The sequence below is a fragment of the Bactrocera tryoni genome, chromosome 2 (genome assembly GCF_016617805.1).
Source record: "Bactrocera tryoni isolate S06 chromosome 2, CSIRO_BtryS06_freeze2, whole genome shotgun sequence".
Classification (NCBI taxonomy): domain Eukaryota; kingdom Metazoa; phylum Arthropoda; class Insecta; order Diptera; family Tephritidae; genus Bactrocera; species Bactrocera tryoni.
The window spans coordinates 63,678,463-63,695,565 of NC_052500.1; the positions used below are offsets into that span (position 1 = coordinate 63,678,463).

Consider the following 17,103-nt stretch of genomic DNA (forward strand, 5'->3'; position numbering starts at 1 on the left):
AATACTTAATAAAGTAATTAAATTAGTATAATGTATAAAATGTACATTTTATGATAAGCTTGACTGCGTATTTGCGTGAAATATAACACAGTGAAATAAAACAATATCTGTTCGTTATGAAATCAACTAATTTTGCTATCTTTTATTCATAACAAACTGCTGCAGAAGTTTTAGTTTTTCTTCTTCTATTTTTAGTTTTTCTTCTTTTATTTTTAGTTTTTTTTGTTCAATTTCCATCTGAAGATCTTGTTTTTCCACCAAATCCTGTATCTTAGTTTGTATATTCGCGTAGAACTTCGACCTTTCTTCTACTCTTTTTCTTTTTAGTTCGATTTTTTGTTCAAAATATCGTTCTCTAGCGCTTTTCTGATAATGGGCATATGGAGTAGCATTTGCTGCGTTCGGCTCTTGTGGATACACTTCAGTTGGTGTGCACATGCTACGATTTAGTGCAGACCGACTCTGCCTAGAGGTACTTTGCATATCGTCGAGCATTTCTTCAAAATCAGTTGACTTTTTTAAGCACTGATTTACTGTTTAAAAATATAAAAAAGCGAATTCAATATAAGCAATACGTAATGAAAATTCAATTTGAATTAACCACTTGACTCAATCAAGGTCGCTTGAGGATCTGTTACAATGTTTATGGTGTGGTTGTTGGACACTAAGCAACTTTCGCCAAAAATGTCGTCCATTTCCGACTTGTATGGTATTGTTCCAGTCTGCTTCTCATTATCTTCCGCTGTTTCATACGCGTTCAAAAGCGTTCGCAGTTTTGCTACAAGGTCAGCCGCATTCACCGTTGTATCCTCTGTTTAAAAATATAAAAAAAAGCGAATTCAATATAAGCAATATGTAATGAAAATTAAATTTGAACTAACCACTTGACGCAATCAATGCCTCTTGACGATCTGTTCCTATGTTTATTGTGTGGTTGTTGGACACCAAGCAGCTTTCGCCGAAAATTTCGTCCATTTCCGACATGTATGGCATTGTTCCAGTCTGCTTCTCATTATCTTTCGCTGTTTTATACGCGTTGAAAAGCGTTCGCATTTTTGCTACAAGGGCAGCCACATTCACCGTTGTATCCTGTGGAAACAAATGTAATAAATATTTACACATTAACCTGAAAATATTCTTACCGTAAATCCTTGAAATATCATGTCCTTCAAGACGTTTTCATAGGCGAACTTTTTCTTGCGCACATGCATGAACTCATCCTTCCTCTCTTTGTAACACTTCAGGAATAGGAGCGTCTCGCTCTCTGTCCAAACTTTTCTTTTGCTGTAGATAAACCAAATAAATAATTATTTAGTTTGTAAAAAGTCTGTTTACAAATTTAAAAATTCAAACTTACCTTTTCTCCATAGGCGTTTTTTATTCGACCAGCAAATTAAGTTATTAGCTGATTTTGTATGGAAGACTTAGCCAATATAATTATGTTGGCTTGTCATAGCTTGTATATTGAACTAGAGGCATTGCCAGTTCATCGTTTTTTTTCATTCACAATAGCTAGGTTTATTCCAAAAAAAAAAGTAGTTGGCAATAGCGAGAAATCTCATATTGACAGATGAAAATGTAAACAAACCAAAATTACAGATTTTTTGGAAGAGTATTGAGTTAATATTAAGACAAATATGAACATTTGTTTGCAGTTTTTTGTATTCTAGAACTCAAATAAATAAAATAAATATATTTGTATAGTATATTAATATTCCGTTTACAAATTTGAAATTTGAAACTAAATTGTATATCAGCTGATTGCTCTTGTCCGCATTGCCAACATAATTTATATTTAAGCGATAATGTGAATAAGCTAAGTGCGTTTTATTTGTCCATGATTTAGCTATTAGCTTGTGATTGTCAAATAAAAAAATACAAAAGATTTTTAATTTAAATAAATTTTCTCCTAGCACAACATTTTGTTTAAGTCCAAAAAATATTTGTCTACAAAAAAATTTAGTGAAAATTTAAGCGTTATATAAAACCTTGATTTAAAACGAAGGTGATGTCCATCTCTTTAACAATTTTTGTATATTTGGAACCATACGCCATGTGACTTCTAATTTAATTTAAATTATTTTCATTTCTGGTGTTTTTAATTTGCATATTCCATAGAATACGTATAGCTCAAATGTAAATTACATATAGTTTCCAATTGTGTCAATAATTAGTAAATCACCTGTCCACATATTAAATATAAATGTTTTTGAAATGTTTTAAATTACTTCAAAACAAATAAACACTTATAGTACAAACATAATAGTCTGCAAGCCAACAGAAGTCGCTTCCAAATGTTTCGGCAAGACTTAATTTAGTCAGTAGCTACAATTTGACTGAAGAAGCTTTGAATTTGGTAAAACATATTTAACATCAAAATTTTTTATATTACTTAACACTAATAAATCTTATATAAATTTGGATAAAACTTATAAAATTAAAGTTATTTAATATGTGTTACATTCCACACCGCCGCGTACGCTTTGCATATCTTGCTGACGTAATCCACACGTGGCTCACATTCCAATTTGACAGCTGCGCAATTGTGAAATTCATTGTGAACGAGCATTTCTTATATTTTGTGCGCTTTTGCGAATTTGTAAATTTTGCCGGTCGTAATTCAAGTGAAAATTTGAGAATATATTAAAAAAATTAAAAGAGAAAATATGTGTGCTGCTAAATTAGAGGAAGCGCTAAATGATTGTGTAATAAATTTCGACAAGCGTGTGTTGCTAACGGATTTAATAAATGAGTATCACATGCCAATGGATGAAATTAGTTCTACGATAACAAAATATTTAAAGCAACAAGAAAAGGAAGGCATCAAATATGAAAAGCGGTTCGTAATCCATGGCCTTGAAAAGGAGGATGCCAATAAAGAGATATTTACTATCGTGAAAGGCGAAGAAAAGTTGAAAGAATGGTTAAGTAAATTAAAAGAGGCCGAGTCCGCCCTTTACTCTGTTGAAATAGCCGGTGGCGCAAAAGCGCCCGCTGAAGATTTAAAACCGGTAACATGGTTCGCTATCAAAATAGAAGACTTACAAACGCGTAAGGGTGGCGCTAAACAAATCAATGGCCATGTAGAATCGACTAAAAATGAATCCGTCAAAGTGGAAAGTAAAACAGATGTTAAACCGGCGAGGGGAATTGCGAGCGCATTTGCAAAAACTAAACAAAGCAATACTTCAGATAGTAGCTCTGCTACAGATGCTAAAAATAAAGATGCTGGCACGTCTAAAACTAAAGCAACAGCAAAAGATAAAACATCACCACAAGATAAAGCAAAGAGCGAATTAGATGCTGGCAAAAAGTCACCACAGAAAACAATCGAACAGAAAAAAATTTCACCAAAAGACAAAAAAGCCGCAGCGGCAGCTAGTGGACAAAAAGGTATCGGCAACTTTTTTGCGCCCAAAGGAAAACCAGCTGCGGAAACTACGAGTAAAGCGGCTGCTGGTGTCATCCGTCAAAAGTCGCCCAAAAAATTAAATGATTTCTTTAAAAAGCAAACTGACAGCAAAGAAACAGCCAAAAAAGAAGTTGATAAAGCCAACACTTCAGCACAATTGTTCGACGATGAAGATGAAGGTGAGCAAAAAGAGGACAGTAAAATGGAAGAGGACGAAGAAGCACCAGTTGAAGTGCACGTCGAATCATCGGATGAGGAAGAAGAGATCAATAAGTTGCGACGCAAAGTCATAGAAACCGAGAAGGCTGAAGCAGCTACAAGCAGTCGCAAACGTTTGCGTATCGAAGATTCAGATGATGAAGATGATGATGTGAAAGAAGAAGAACAACCACAGCCAAAGCAAGGCAAAATTGATACAGAAGAAGTAACTGAAATAGCTGATACACCGCCAAAATCCGAAACATACTTGGATGAGGATGGTTTTGTAATTACGATTAAGTCGAAAACGCATGCGAAGCCAGCAGCTGTACGTCAAAAGACACCCAAGAAGGCAAGCCCAAAGAAAAGCCCGAAAGAAAGCAAATCCAAGCCAACGCCAGCTGCCAAAACGAAGCAGGGCAACATCATGAATTTCTTTAAAAAGAAGTAGTTGTTGAGAATTTAATAATTAATCTGTAATTATAAAATTTTTAGAATATAATCTTTATGAAATAAATTTTTTTTATAAAAGAAAATTGTTATTTCTTTGTTGTTGTTTTATACATAAAATATAAAATGAAGCTCACAAACTAGTTTGTCTGTCGGCAATCGATAATTTTACCCCATAAATATTAGCAGTTTATTATTAATTTAAAAGTGTTAACGTAATATATTTTAAATTTTACAGGTGTACTTTATTATAGCAAAACCTTTATACATTACATACGCTAGCAAGCAGCTGAAAACTTGCTTTCTTCCTACACATTACACGTAACTACTAGTCCTCCACTGCCGCACTAAACACACACAAAAATGGTGCGCTTCGAGCCCTTAGGTCAGAAAATGTTCACACGCCGTAATTGGTTGCTACGCTGCAGCATATTGATCAATATACTGGTCATACTCTACATATGCAGTCACGTTATGATTGGCAATGGCACCGGTTTTAACGGCAGCAACACATTCTTCATACAGGAACGCGGCGTGGACACAGCGAATAGCGTAAGCACTCTCATATGAAACCATATATGGATTTGAAAAAATAATTATTGCGGTTTTCAATTACAGGCACAACTAATAGGTGACAAAATACAGCCGCCCCCGCCACCGCCACCTGCATCAAACGATCTATCACTATCCCCCAACGATTCCGGTGGCGTTGCGGCAGCGGCTCCTGCTACAGCTGCTGATACTGCTGCAGCGCCCACACAAAATCAAGCCGGTAGCGCTGTGGCGGGAAATATTGGTGGCGTTGCTCCCATAGTAGACCCTGCTGTATACACAAATAATACTGTAAATGATGGCGATGCCGCAGTCGCTGAAGAAAAAGATCCAGAAGTACGGCTGGAAACGCTCTTAAACTGTTACGATCGCGACTTCAAGCCTGAGGTCTTGCAACGTGGCGATTTTTGGGTTCTCAAGAATTACGTGCGCGCCGATCATGGTCCGCTCAAGTGCTCCGAATCGATCACTTATACAACACATGCGGATTATACATTTTTAGATAATCTCATACCGCTGCTGGAGCGGTGAGTCCATCTTAAATATCTTGTGTATTGTATCAAGCACTAATTTCACCTTTTTTATATAGTTGGAATGCGCCCGTCAGCATTGCGATGCACACACCGGGCACTGACTATCAACCGACCATTGATGCCATTAAGTACCTGCGTGAATGTCTGCCAGAAAGTCCGTTGGTGCGCACTTTTACCACATTTCATCTCTACTTCAGCACGAAACACATACCCAAACAGGTGGCGAAGCAGTCAGAAGTACTGAAGACGCCCTATAATTGCACGTTGCCGCCACCCTATTTTAATATCAGTTCCGGCCATTTATATAAGTCACAAAAGAAATTATTATATCCGGTGAATGTGGGTCGTAATATTGCGCGCGATGCTGCCTTAACACATTTCATATTAGCCTCAGATATTGAATTGTATCCAAATCCCGGTTTGGTGAAGAAATTTCTCGAAATGATTGCGCGCAACGACGCGTATCTGCAACGCAAATCGCCGAGGTATATGCAACTAAATATTTTACCATTCTTCACTGCTATATTTTCCATTGCTTATAGAGTTTTTCCGCTCTCCATCTTCGAGGTGGAGGCGAATGCAACAGTGCCACGCGACAAAACGGAGTTGCAAGAATATTTGCGCACCGGCAAAGCGATACCCTTCCATAAGCGCGTGTGTGCCAGTTGTCATGGTGTGCCACAGTCCAAGGAGTGGATGGCCGCAAATGAAACCGATGAGCTGAGCGTTTTCCACATAGGCAAGCGTACGGGCTATTTTCGGCATTGGGAGCCCATCTATATAGGCACACATGCCGATCCGCACTACGACGAGCGACTGAGCTGGGAGGGCAAAAGTGATAAGATGACGCAGGTAAGGCGAACTTTGTAATATAAAAATAATAAAAGCAAATTAAAAATTTGTTTAATTGAAAATAGTAAAAAAATTGTTAAATCGAAAAATAATTATAACTTCAAAAATAACAAAATTTCAATAAACAAAAATTCAAACATCAATAACAAATTTTTAATAATTAAAAAAAAATTGAAAAATTGAAAAAAATTAAACAAAATAAATTTTTTTAATTTTAATAAATCAAAAAAAGCGGGAAAAATAAGAAGTGCAGCAAATATTGTTATTAAACAAAATAAATAATTAATAAAAATTTAATTATAATAATTAATAAATTTGATCATAATAATTGAAAAACAATAGTATTTAAAAAAAAAGATATAAATTAAAAAAAATTAAATATAATTAAAAAATTACAACAAAAAATTTGTAAACATCGACAATTTTTTTTAATAAATTAAAAGTAAATTTTAATGAATTTTTTTATTGTTTTTAATGTAATCAAATTGAAAAAAGTATTTAAAAAAAGTTTTAAATTACAAAAAGAGAAAAAAATTAAAAATTTAAAAACAAAAAAGATTTAAGACTATTAAAAAAAGTTAAAGAAAATTGTAAGCTTCAAAGAAAAAAAACATAGGTACATACATACATACATACAAGTGAAGCTAATAAAAGCGTATTAAAAATTTTAATATATTAAAAAGAATTTAAAAGGATTTTAAAACAAAATAGAAAAAACTAAATAAATTTGAAAAAAGTTGAAATGTAAGTACAAAACTTAAAAAGCAATAAATATTAAAAAGAATTAAAAAAAATACAAATTAAACATTAAAGAAGACTTTTTATAAATTAAATAAAATATTTAAATTTAAAAAAAAAAGAAGTGCAGCAAATGTAAAAAATAAAAATGTAATATAACAAAATTTGAAAAATATCTAAAAAAAAGGCGTTATTATTTTCTTTAAAGTTAAAAAAAAATTTTAAAAGTAATTAAGAAAAAGTAGAATAAAAATTAAAATAAACAAAATTTGTAATGTAAATAATACAATAAAATAAAATTGAAACCATTGAAAAATAGTAATTTAAAAACATTAAAAACAAATTAAAGAAGAATTAAAGAAAAAACTAAAAGAATTAAATTGATAAAAAAAATTAAATAAAACCAAAAAAAAAACGTTAACTTCGGCTGCACCGCAGCTAATATACCCTTCACACGTGCATTTCTTTTAGTAACTATGTGTTCAGTTTGTATGGCAGCTATATGCTATAGTTAACCGATCTAAACGATTTCTTCGGAGATTACATTGTTGCTTTAAAAAATAATGTATACCAAATTTCGTGAATATATCTTTAAAATGCAAACCATTTCCATACAAGAATTTTTTTACGACCGTTCCGTTTATATGGCAGCTATATGCTATAGTTAACCGATTTAGAAAATAATCTATACCAAATTTCGTGAATGTATTTTGTCAAATGCAAAAGTTTTCCATACAAGAACTTTTTTCCGATCGTTCAGTTTGTATGGCAGCTATATGTTATAGTGATCCGATATCGGCAGTTCCGACAAATGAGCAGCTTCTTGAAGAGAAAATGATGTTTGCAAAATTTCAAAACGATATCTTAAAAACTGAGGGACTAATTCGTATATATACAGACAGACGGTCATACCGACAGACAGACGAACATGGCTAAATCGACTCAGCTCAACATACTGATCACTTATATAAACATATATTATACTTTATAGGGTCTCCGACGCTTCCTTCTGCGTGTTACAAACTTCGTGACAAACTTAATATACCCTGTTCAGGGTATAAAAAAACAATATAATATAATTTACAAAAACAAAAAAAGTGTTTACTAAAGTAAATAAAAATAAATAATTTTAAAAAAGCTTAAAAATTTGAAAAAGATATCCAAAAACGGTATTATTTTCTTTTAGCTTAAAAAATATAAAAAAACAATAAAATAAAATAATTTGATAAAATTAAAAATAAAAAAAAAACAATTAAAATTTTAAATATATAATAAAAAACATTAAAAACAGTTAAAAAAATTAAATAAACTAAAAAAAAGTTAAAAAATTAATTCAAAAAGAAAACAATTTATTTGACTTCTTTTTCTTTACAGGGTTATGCGCTTTGCGTTTTAGACTATGAGTTCCATATACTTGATAATGCCTTCCTCGTGCACAAACCCGGCATTAAAGTGCTGCAAAAAGATAATCGTCGCGCCATGTTGGCGGGCAAAACGAATCAACTTATACGTAAAATTATCTATCCGGAATTGAAGATCATGTATGGTGTGCGTCAGGGCTGCGTTGTATAGTAACTAATAAATTGGCAAAAAAGTTGAAAAACTTTTTTAAGCTATAATAAGCATGGAATTAAAAGACTACTACTACAATTCAAAATACTACTTTTTTAAGACGTAGCGCACTGCTGCAGCGAAACATTAACGATATGCTGTTGACGGAAGTGTATATGTATGTAAAATATATATACCGTTATATTAAATTATTTGCCAGCAAATGCATAGTTGCAATTATGTCTAGTAATTACTAACTAATAGCGTCGATTTGAGCCAACACGCACTGTAAATGATTTTATAGTAGTTTGATTTTAATTTTTATTTCGTTTCTTTAGTTTAAAAATGCAAAGAATAATCTCAAACATATTTTTGTAACGTAACTGTAGCTATTAATTAAAAATTGTCACAAAATTAAAATATATAAGCGGATGATATTATAACAAAAAAAAATACTGTAAAAAGTGTAAGTTCGAAAATATGTATATTTTTTTTGTGAGTCAATTTAAAAAGAAAAATTCATATATTGAAGTCGAAAAAATATTTTGTTTGTGAGTAAATTAAAAAAAAATTGAAAGTTCGAAAAAATGTTTTGTTTGTGAGTAAATTAAAAAAAAAATTCGAAAGTTCGAAAAAATATAATATTTTATTTGTGAGTAAATTAAAAAAAAATTGTAAAATTTGAACATTCGAAAGAAATTTCTTTTTTTTGGAAAAATAATTGAGAAAAAATATCGTAAAGTTTGTAAGCTCGAAAATTTTATTTTGTGAAAGATGCCGCTACATATTTTTAAAATATGTTTGCGAAAATAAGTGATTTGAAGCAAAATAAAACAAAAATCGAAAATGCATTCAAAAACATTAGATTAGTGAAAGAAACTTAGATATTTTTGTATTGTTAATTAATTACTAGTAAGTTTAATGAATATATACAGCAAAAACAAAAAAAAAGTAAACGCGTTGAAATTGAAACGCGTGAAATAGTCACACACTAAAGAATTTGAAAAATGTGAAGCATAGTTTTAAGCGCCAAAAATTAAATTTGTTAAACACTTTAAGTGTACACAAAGCACACACACGCGCTTACATAACAATCAATATGTATGTACATGTACTTTCGTATTTTCGCAAAAAATTATGTACATTGTTGTTGTGTTAATTAAAATAAGACAAAATTAAATTTTTAATAATTTTGAATTTGGTACATTTTAGCTCGTTCACTAATACTTTCGGGTTTAAATTGTTTAATTGGCTTCTTATTTGTAGTGTATATAGCAATTGAGAGCAAAATCCTTTTAAAATTAGTTTTTAATTTTGCTTTTTAATTTAATTTTTTTTTTAATTTTAATTTTTTTTTAATTTTTATTTCACCTCTTAACGACAAATTCTATACGCCTTCATTTTAAACAGAAAATAATTTGCCTTGTTTTAAAATTTCTGAAAAGTGCTGAAATGCTATACCAACCAGCCGTCTTCGATTCGCCAACTTTGTCCGACTCGCTCGATTCGAACTACACTTTTGAGTGAAAAAACGAAATTTAAAAGTAAAAAAAATAATACAGCTGAACTTAATAGTAAGGGACTCTGTAAAACCCTCATTAAAGCAGTAAATTTCAAAATTTCAATTTATGTTTTATACCAATTGTCGTTTGTTTCGCCATTTCCTGTTTTTTTGGCAACACAAAGCCAACTAAAGTCATATTGTAGTTGCATAACAGCTTGCTAAATTATACCAGTTTTTATACCAGTTTTTAGTTTGATTCAGTACTCTTGATTTTTTTGTCAAAACGCTGCCAGCTATTATCACATTAAAATTATATAACATTTGCTAAATTATACCACTTTTTATACCAGTTCGATACGCTATTCTATGTTTTGTTCTATGTACTGATATTACTTTTAATTGGTATAACGGAAAGCTAAATTATACCAGTTCTTTGTTGGCATTAGCACTTTCATACTTTTTTGGCAAAACGTTGCCCACAAATATCATATTAAAGTGCTATAATATCTGGCCAAATTATGCCAATTTGTATACCGGTTTTTTGTTTGCTTCACCGGTTTTAAATGTTTTGGCAAAATGCTGTCAACTGCTTTCAAATCACATATGTATGTATATCGGTATAAGCGTTTGCTTATTATACCAGTTTCCACGCTGTAAATTTTTTTCACTTCCCTACTCTCATAAACCCAAATTGAAGCCAATTGCTCTCGTTTTAATGTGGTATAATCGCTTGCTGAGTTACACAGTTTTTTGTTCATTCCGACACTCTCAAAACTTTTTGAGCAAAATGAAGCCAATTGCTATCGTATGAAAGTGCTAAGTAATCGCTTGCTGAGCTTTAGCAGTTTTATACCAGTTTTTTCTGCATTCCGACACTCACAATTTTTTTTGGTGAAAACAGCAAGCTGCTATCATATTAAACTGGTATAACAACTCGCTAAATTATACCAGTTTTTATACCAATTACCTGTTCGTATCACCACTCTCTAAATTTTAACAAATCGAAGTCGGCTGCTATTAAAAAATTGTATTAATGCAATTTTTGTAAAAATATTAATATTATAAATAGCGCTTAAAGAAAACATTTTATTTACATTTTGAAAAAAAAATCGCAACTCACAACTACAAAAAATGCAACAAAACAGACTTCCACCTAATTTCCATCATAAAAACTCTTCACTAACTGCAACAAATGTCTGCCAATTAATATTTAAATGCTTTATTTTGTAATTTTATTTTTCTTATACTTAAATTTAATGCCACAATTACATAATTATTTTATTTAAATATATCATTTATAATATTTTCAACATTTTACTGCGTGAGTAAATGTCTGAGAAAAAAGTAATAAATTATTATAAAAGCCTTTTGTAAGCGTAAGGACCGTGATATTTGAACTCTAGTAATTAAAGAAGTAATTAAAAAGTGCATAAAAAACAATACAAACTAAATAAATAATTACAAATACATTCAAACTTTTTTTTGCAAACACATAGTCACTAAGTTGTATGAAGCAAAACTGCATTACTGATTTAAAAAATAAAATAATAATAATAAAAATTTGTATACACTCAATACAAAGTGAGTAATCTAAGTATTTGTATAAGTACTGCACATAAAACTAGCTCGTAGTCTAGTAAGTAGGCATTGCAGACTAGCAATTAATTACGCATACATACAAAGAATGTGTATTTGATTAAAAATACCACAATATAATTAAAAACTATATTTAAAAAAATGCCAATTAAAAAATTCTACTAAAACATTAAATTTGCTATAAAAACTAAAAGCAAAATTATTTGTGTATGTATTATAAACGCACTAACACTACGACGGCATGTATATACTTAAGAGAAAACACTTTGAGTATTTAGTTTGCTATAAAACAAAATGCATTTTTATTATAAAAAAAAATTATGAGAAATAAAGAATTTAATGTTTTAGTAGCGTCAAAGACTTCTTCAACTATAAACTACGCTACAACAAATAGGGAACACTAGAGATATTTGAGACCAGCGCACACTTAGTGTGTGCGAGTCGCCAGAAAGCCATGGTATTTGATGATATTTGCTGAATAAAAATTAATCGATATATATTAATAAATATATTTTTTTCAAATCAAAATTTCGCAAAATGGTAGGAAAAAAGAAGTTGGAAAATTTTTGAACATAATTTAATTATTTTTTCCAATTTAAATGCTAAAATTTAGTAAAAAAAATTTGGAAAAAAAAATAAAAAAACAATTTGGAATTTTTTTTTTTGCTTTCAAATTTCTTTTGGGCTTCGGATTTAAACTTTCCAAATGAAAAAATTACAAAAACTAAATTTAATGTATAAAATTATAATTATAAAGAATTTAAAAAAATTAACAAAAATTAATTATAATTAAATGTAGAAAATTATAATTATAAAATTTAAAAATTAAAAAAAAAAAATGTTTTTTTTTGCAAATTTTGATTTTTGGTATTTAAAAAATCGCATATTCTCTTAGCTTTATATGTATTTCTTAGATGAGGTTAGATTATTACTTTTATCCTATAAAAACTTTGGTTTATAGTTTCCTATTTAAGTTTTCAATTCCATTACTAAATCGCCAACTTCCTGCCATCAATAAGACATGAGTTTAAAACCCTGTGTATACATATTAATATGATAAATTTATTAATATGTAAATATTACTGAAAGTACTAAGCTCAACATTGAAAAAAATAAAAAATACAAAGAATTTGAAGTATAAAAAAAAAATTTTTTTAAAAATTAAATATGAAAACTTCTGAAATATAAAAGAAATAATAAATTGAAATTAAAAAAAAATAAAAATCTCAAGTATAAAACAAAAATAAATAATAAACTAAAATTTAAAAATATCGAAAATAAATTAATGAATTAAAACAAAGTATTACAATAAAAAATATCAAAAAATACAATAGTAAAAAAGATATAAAAATAAATAAAGATAATAACTTAAAACCAAAACTTTATAAATTCCAAGAAATATTATAACAAAAAAAACAACACAAATAATAATAAAATATATTGAAATACGGAAAAAGTAAAAAAATCACTTCAGTAATAAATACATGAAAGAAATAAAGTAAAAAGCTAATACGAATGAAAAGGATATAAAATGAAGGAAGACAAAAAGATAAAACAAAAAATTTATAAATTAAAACAAATTGATAAAAAAATAAAAAATATAAAAAATAATAACAAAATATTGTGACACAAAAAAATGAAAAAAGTAAAATATACACTTTAGTAAATAATAAATGATGAAAATATATAAAAATAAAATAAAAATAACAAAAGAAAAAATATGTGGTAAAAAATAAATAAAATAAATAAAAATCCTACTGTTGAAATAAAAAAAAATTAAGTAATAATAAATAATAAGATAACAAAACCAAAATTGTTCTAAAATAAAAAAAAAATTATAAAAATTAAATAATATTAAAAATAATGTAAATATTTGAAAAAAGATAAATTAATTAAAATAAAATAAAATTATAACAGAAAAATTAAATAAAAAAGAGATATATAATAAATAAAGGAAAAATATGTTGGCTGGTGAGTGGATGGAAATGCCTTCCGCGTCAATAGAGCCGTCACAGCAACGGTATAACACTTGCAGGTAACTAAAAACCCCCCTCTAAGGAATCGTCGCTTACCCTGGGACCACATTTGCATTACTTCAGGGTAATAAAAAGGCTTTAAAACATATAAAAAACTACAACATAAAATAAAATGTAATGAAGTTTAAAAATTTTAGTAAATGTAAAAGACGTAACGCACAAAAAATAATTTCGGTAAAAAATAAAGAAATCATTTTCTTTCAATAAAAAATACATTAAAAATTAATAAACATTTGAATTCGATTATTAAAAAAATGAAATTAATTTTTTTTATAAATAAAAATATGTAAATTAAAAAAATACAAATAATTAAAAAGGTTTTGACCAAGATTAACAAGTAAAAATAATAAAGTACAACAACAATTATTTTATAAATATGAATAATTAATAAAAAATTAAAACAAGAAGAAATTAAAAATAATTATCAAATTGTTACCATGAAAAAAATTTTAAAAAGTCCTCAAAAATGTTATAAAGAATAACAAAAAAATAAATAAATATTATTTTAATGAAACTAAAAATATAATACTTCGGCTATAATCGCGTAAGCGGTGTCTACGCAAATTAAGAAGAAGAAAAATATAATACTAATTAATAAAAAACAATGTTGTAAATAAATTATATAAAAAATTAAGAAACACCAGATATTATTAAAAAAATAAATAAAACTAAAAATATAGACCTGTATTTAATAAAATTAATACAAAATAAAATATTTTGTATAATAAAAAGTATAATGTAAATAAAAATAGAATGAAAAAAATTAATTAACGAAATAATTGAATATAAAAAATACATAAAACACAAGATACAATTAAAAAAATAAATAAATAAATAAAAATAAAATATAAGATAACACATAAATAAATACGTAAATAAATAAAATGAAAAAAAAAAATTTAAAAATAATAATAAAATTAAAAAATAATTATAATTAATTAACAACAATTTGATAAAGTTAATAAAAATAAGTTATTTTGTATATCTGAAAATAAAATATAAATAAAAATAGAATAAAAACAATGGAATAAATGAAATACTTTAAATAAAAAAACTTATATAAAAAATCATGAAGCACACGATATAATTAAAAAAAATAAAAATAAATATAAATATAATCTTGTGTTTAATAAAAATAAAAAAATAAAATACTATGTATATTAAAAAATATAATGTAAATAAAGTAATAAAATAATAAATTCTATGAATAAACTAATTTAAAAAAATTAATAAAATTTTTTGGATAAAATATATAATATATTAAGAAAATAAGAGAAGAAACACAAAAAAGATTTAAAATTTAAATCGCAAAAAAATAAAATTAAAAAGAAATTTAAAATTAAAAAAAACCAAAAATTATAGAATTTGTTACTCAAACAAAATTAATTTACAACAAATGCAAATAGGAACAGCAGGAATTAAGCAAAAAATTAAAACTATTTAATTTTCACTTCCGAAAAAAAAATAAAAAAAAAGTGCAAACTAAATGCATACTCGTACTTGTAAAATATGCGTATAAGTAAAATAGACGCGATGGGGAAGATAAAACATTTTGATTCAATTAAAATGCTGTCGATTGCTACTTGAAATAAAAATAAAAAAAGTTATGAAAAAACCAAAAAACTTTGATAGTTATTTGCTAGCAACAACAAATTTTGTAAAAAATCACAAAACAAAAAAAAAAATTATAATAACAAATACAAATAGGCTATCAAAAAAGGCAGTTGAGCTGCTTCCATAGCTAAAAACAATTACAACAAATTTGAAGAATCGTTGTGCACTAGAGGGGGTGTGTTACAACCAATAGGCGAACAATGCATAATCAATATTAATAAATACATATTTATATATACATATATATATGTATATGTATGCATGTAAAAGGACGAAATAGAAGCTGAAAACAATTGAATTCCGAACAAGTGGCTGGTGCCAAGCGAAAATAGGTGGAAAATTATAAAATATGTAGTCCATATTAAAATGTAGCAGCAGTGGGAAATACAAAAATTGAAAACAAAAAATGTATAAGAATTGAAACAAAACAAAAAAATAAAAATATTTCATTTAAGTAAAATTTATAAAAAAATAAAATATTTTATTTGAGAAAAATTAAAAAAAAATTCAAACAAAAAAATTATGACGCATAAAAAAAAACAAAAATAAACAAATAAAGAAAATCTCATTTTAAATGTTGGCATAGAAATTTGAAAAATTCAATGCCCGTATCGAGACATATAAAACACATTTTAAATGCAGACAAAGCGAAGAAAAAATTGTAATTGATTAAAGTGCCTTAGAGGAATGGAAATTTCAAATTATTCGAGGAATTATATAATAGCATTCAAATTGAATACACACACGCATGTAAAAAACAACAAAAATAAAAAAATATAAAAATATTCAATGCGGAATTGAAGCAACGGGTAGATATTCAGGCAGGCGGCCACATTTATAGACTAGATGCGTGCGAAAAAAATATGCTATAATTTTATTGAAAAATATGTATTTCTTAAGCAAGTAAACAGCTGATTTTGAGGAATTAATTCTGCGAAAAATTAAATAATAAAAAAAAACTAAATATGTTTGAAAATAATTTAAATATGCGAAAAAAAGTTATTTTTTAACTGCCGCTCAATAGTTTTTTCTGCAATTTTTTTAAATTTTTTTCTTTCATGTTCTTTGTTTTTATTTTTTGGTTATTTTTTATTTTATTTTATTTTATTTTTTGGTTATCTTTTTTTTTATTTTTTATTTTTATTTTTTTTATTTTGTCTACTTGTGTTTGATTTAGCAATTTGATTTAAAATGAAATCCCTAACACTGTAATACTCTGTATTTGAGAGCTGAAAATAAATAAATTTATATTATGAAGAAAAAATAATAAAAATAAATAAATAAATAATGAAAATAAAAATTATAACAAAATATAATTATAATAAAATATGAAATAAAAAAATAGGTTTGAAATATTTTCATAAAACAATATGTATATTAACAATAAAAATAAAAATCTATAAATTAAATTAAATCAAAAAAATCTAAATGATAATGTGAAATATTTTTATAAAATTAAAAAATATGTATTTAAAAAGCTATTTTTATATATAGGAATGGTGATAAAAATAAAAAATTAAATAAAAAAAATTGAATTGAAATATTTTTTTTTAATTAAAAAATATATATTAAAAATTAATTTAATTTGCATAAAAAAATTAAATAAAATAAAAATGATTTTAAATATTGTCAAAAATTATAAAATATGTTTTTAAAAAGTTTAAAAATATGTATATAAATTAAATTAAATAAAAAAGTATGTATTAAAAAATAATAACAATAATTTTTTAATACATATTTTTTATTTAATTTAAATTATTATTATTTTTTAATACATATTTTTTTATTCAATTTAATTTATATATTTTTAAATTTTGTATGTATTTAAAATTTTTTTTTTTTTTAATTTCGTAATTTGAATTATAAACTTTAGGCACATTTGCAGAAAAAGCTTAGAAAACAATTTTGCATAAAATGCACTATAATTTACGAAAAAATCTTATTTTCATTTTTAGTTATTTTTTATCATTGATTTTGGTTTAAATCTCAATAATTTCATTTATTTTTTTTATATTTGGTTGCTTAATTATTTTCATTTATTATTCATTACTTGTATTTTTTATAAAC

The 17,103-nt window shown here is 26.8% G+C and overlaps 3 protein-coding genes across 6 annotated transcripts in view; 2 read left to right on the top strand and 1 right to left on the bottom strand.

The window, feature by feature from the left end:
- Window positions 1-8,633, top strand: part of LOC120768068 (beta-1,4-glucuronyltransferase 1) — a 186,342-nt gene extending 177,709 nt beyond the window's left edge. For 2 of the 4 annotated variants that reach the window (XM_040094590.1, XM_040094591.1), the window contains 5 exons: window positions 4,299-4,612; window positions 4,679-5,139; window positions 5,202-5,630; window positions 5,688-5,997; window positions 8,110-8,633. In XM_040094590.1, the coding sequence (XP_039950524.1) occupies window positions 4,424-4,612; window positions 4,679-5,139; window positions 5,202-5,630; window positions 5,688-5,997; window positions 8,110-8,307 (1,587 nt within the window). In that variant the 5' untranslated portion in view covers window positions 4,299-4,423 and the 3' untranslated portion in view covers window positions 8,308-8,633. Of the gene's footprint in view, window positions 1-2,299; window positions 2,357-4,298; window positions 4,613-4,678; window positions 5,140-5,201; window positions 5,631-5,687; window positions 5,998-8,109 lie in introns of those variants that run through there. The other 2 variants (XM_040094593.1, XM_040094592.1) reach the window with 2 other exon arrangements.
- On the bottom strand, window positions 111-1,447 carry LOC120768070. Its single transcript, XM_040094596.1, has 5 exons — window positions 1,358-1,447; window positions 1,143-1,284; window positions 882-1,089; window positions 602-811; window positions 111-533 (listed from the first exon to the last, which is right to left on the bottom strand). Exons 1-5 carry the CDS (start codon window positions 1,366-1,368, stop codon window positions 136-138), a joined length of 969 nt encoding a protein of 322 aa, XP_039950530.1. The 5' UTR covers window positions 1,369-1,447; the 3' UTR covers window positions 111-135.
- LOC120768069 (DNA polymerase delta subunit 3) lies at window positions 2,577-4,082 on the top strand. The gene has a single exon (XM_040094595.1). The coding sequence runs from the start codon at window positions 2,667-2,669 to the stop codon at window positions 4,059-4,061; it is 1,395 nt and encodes a 464-aa protein (XP_039950529.1). The 5' UTR covers window positions 2,577-2,666; the 3' UTR covers window positions 4,062-4,082.
- Window positions 8,634-17,103: the final 8,470 nt, after the last annotated feature.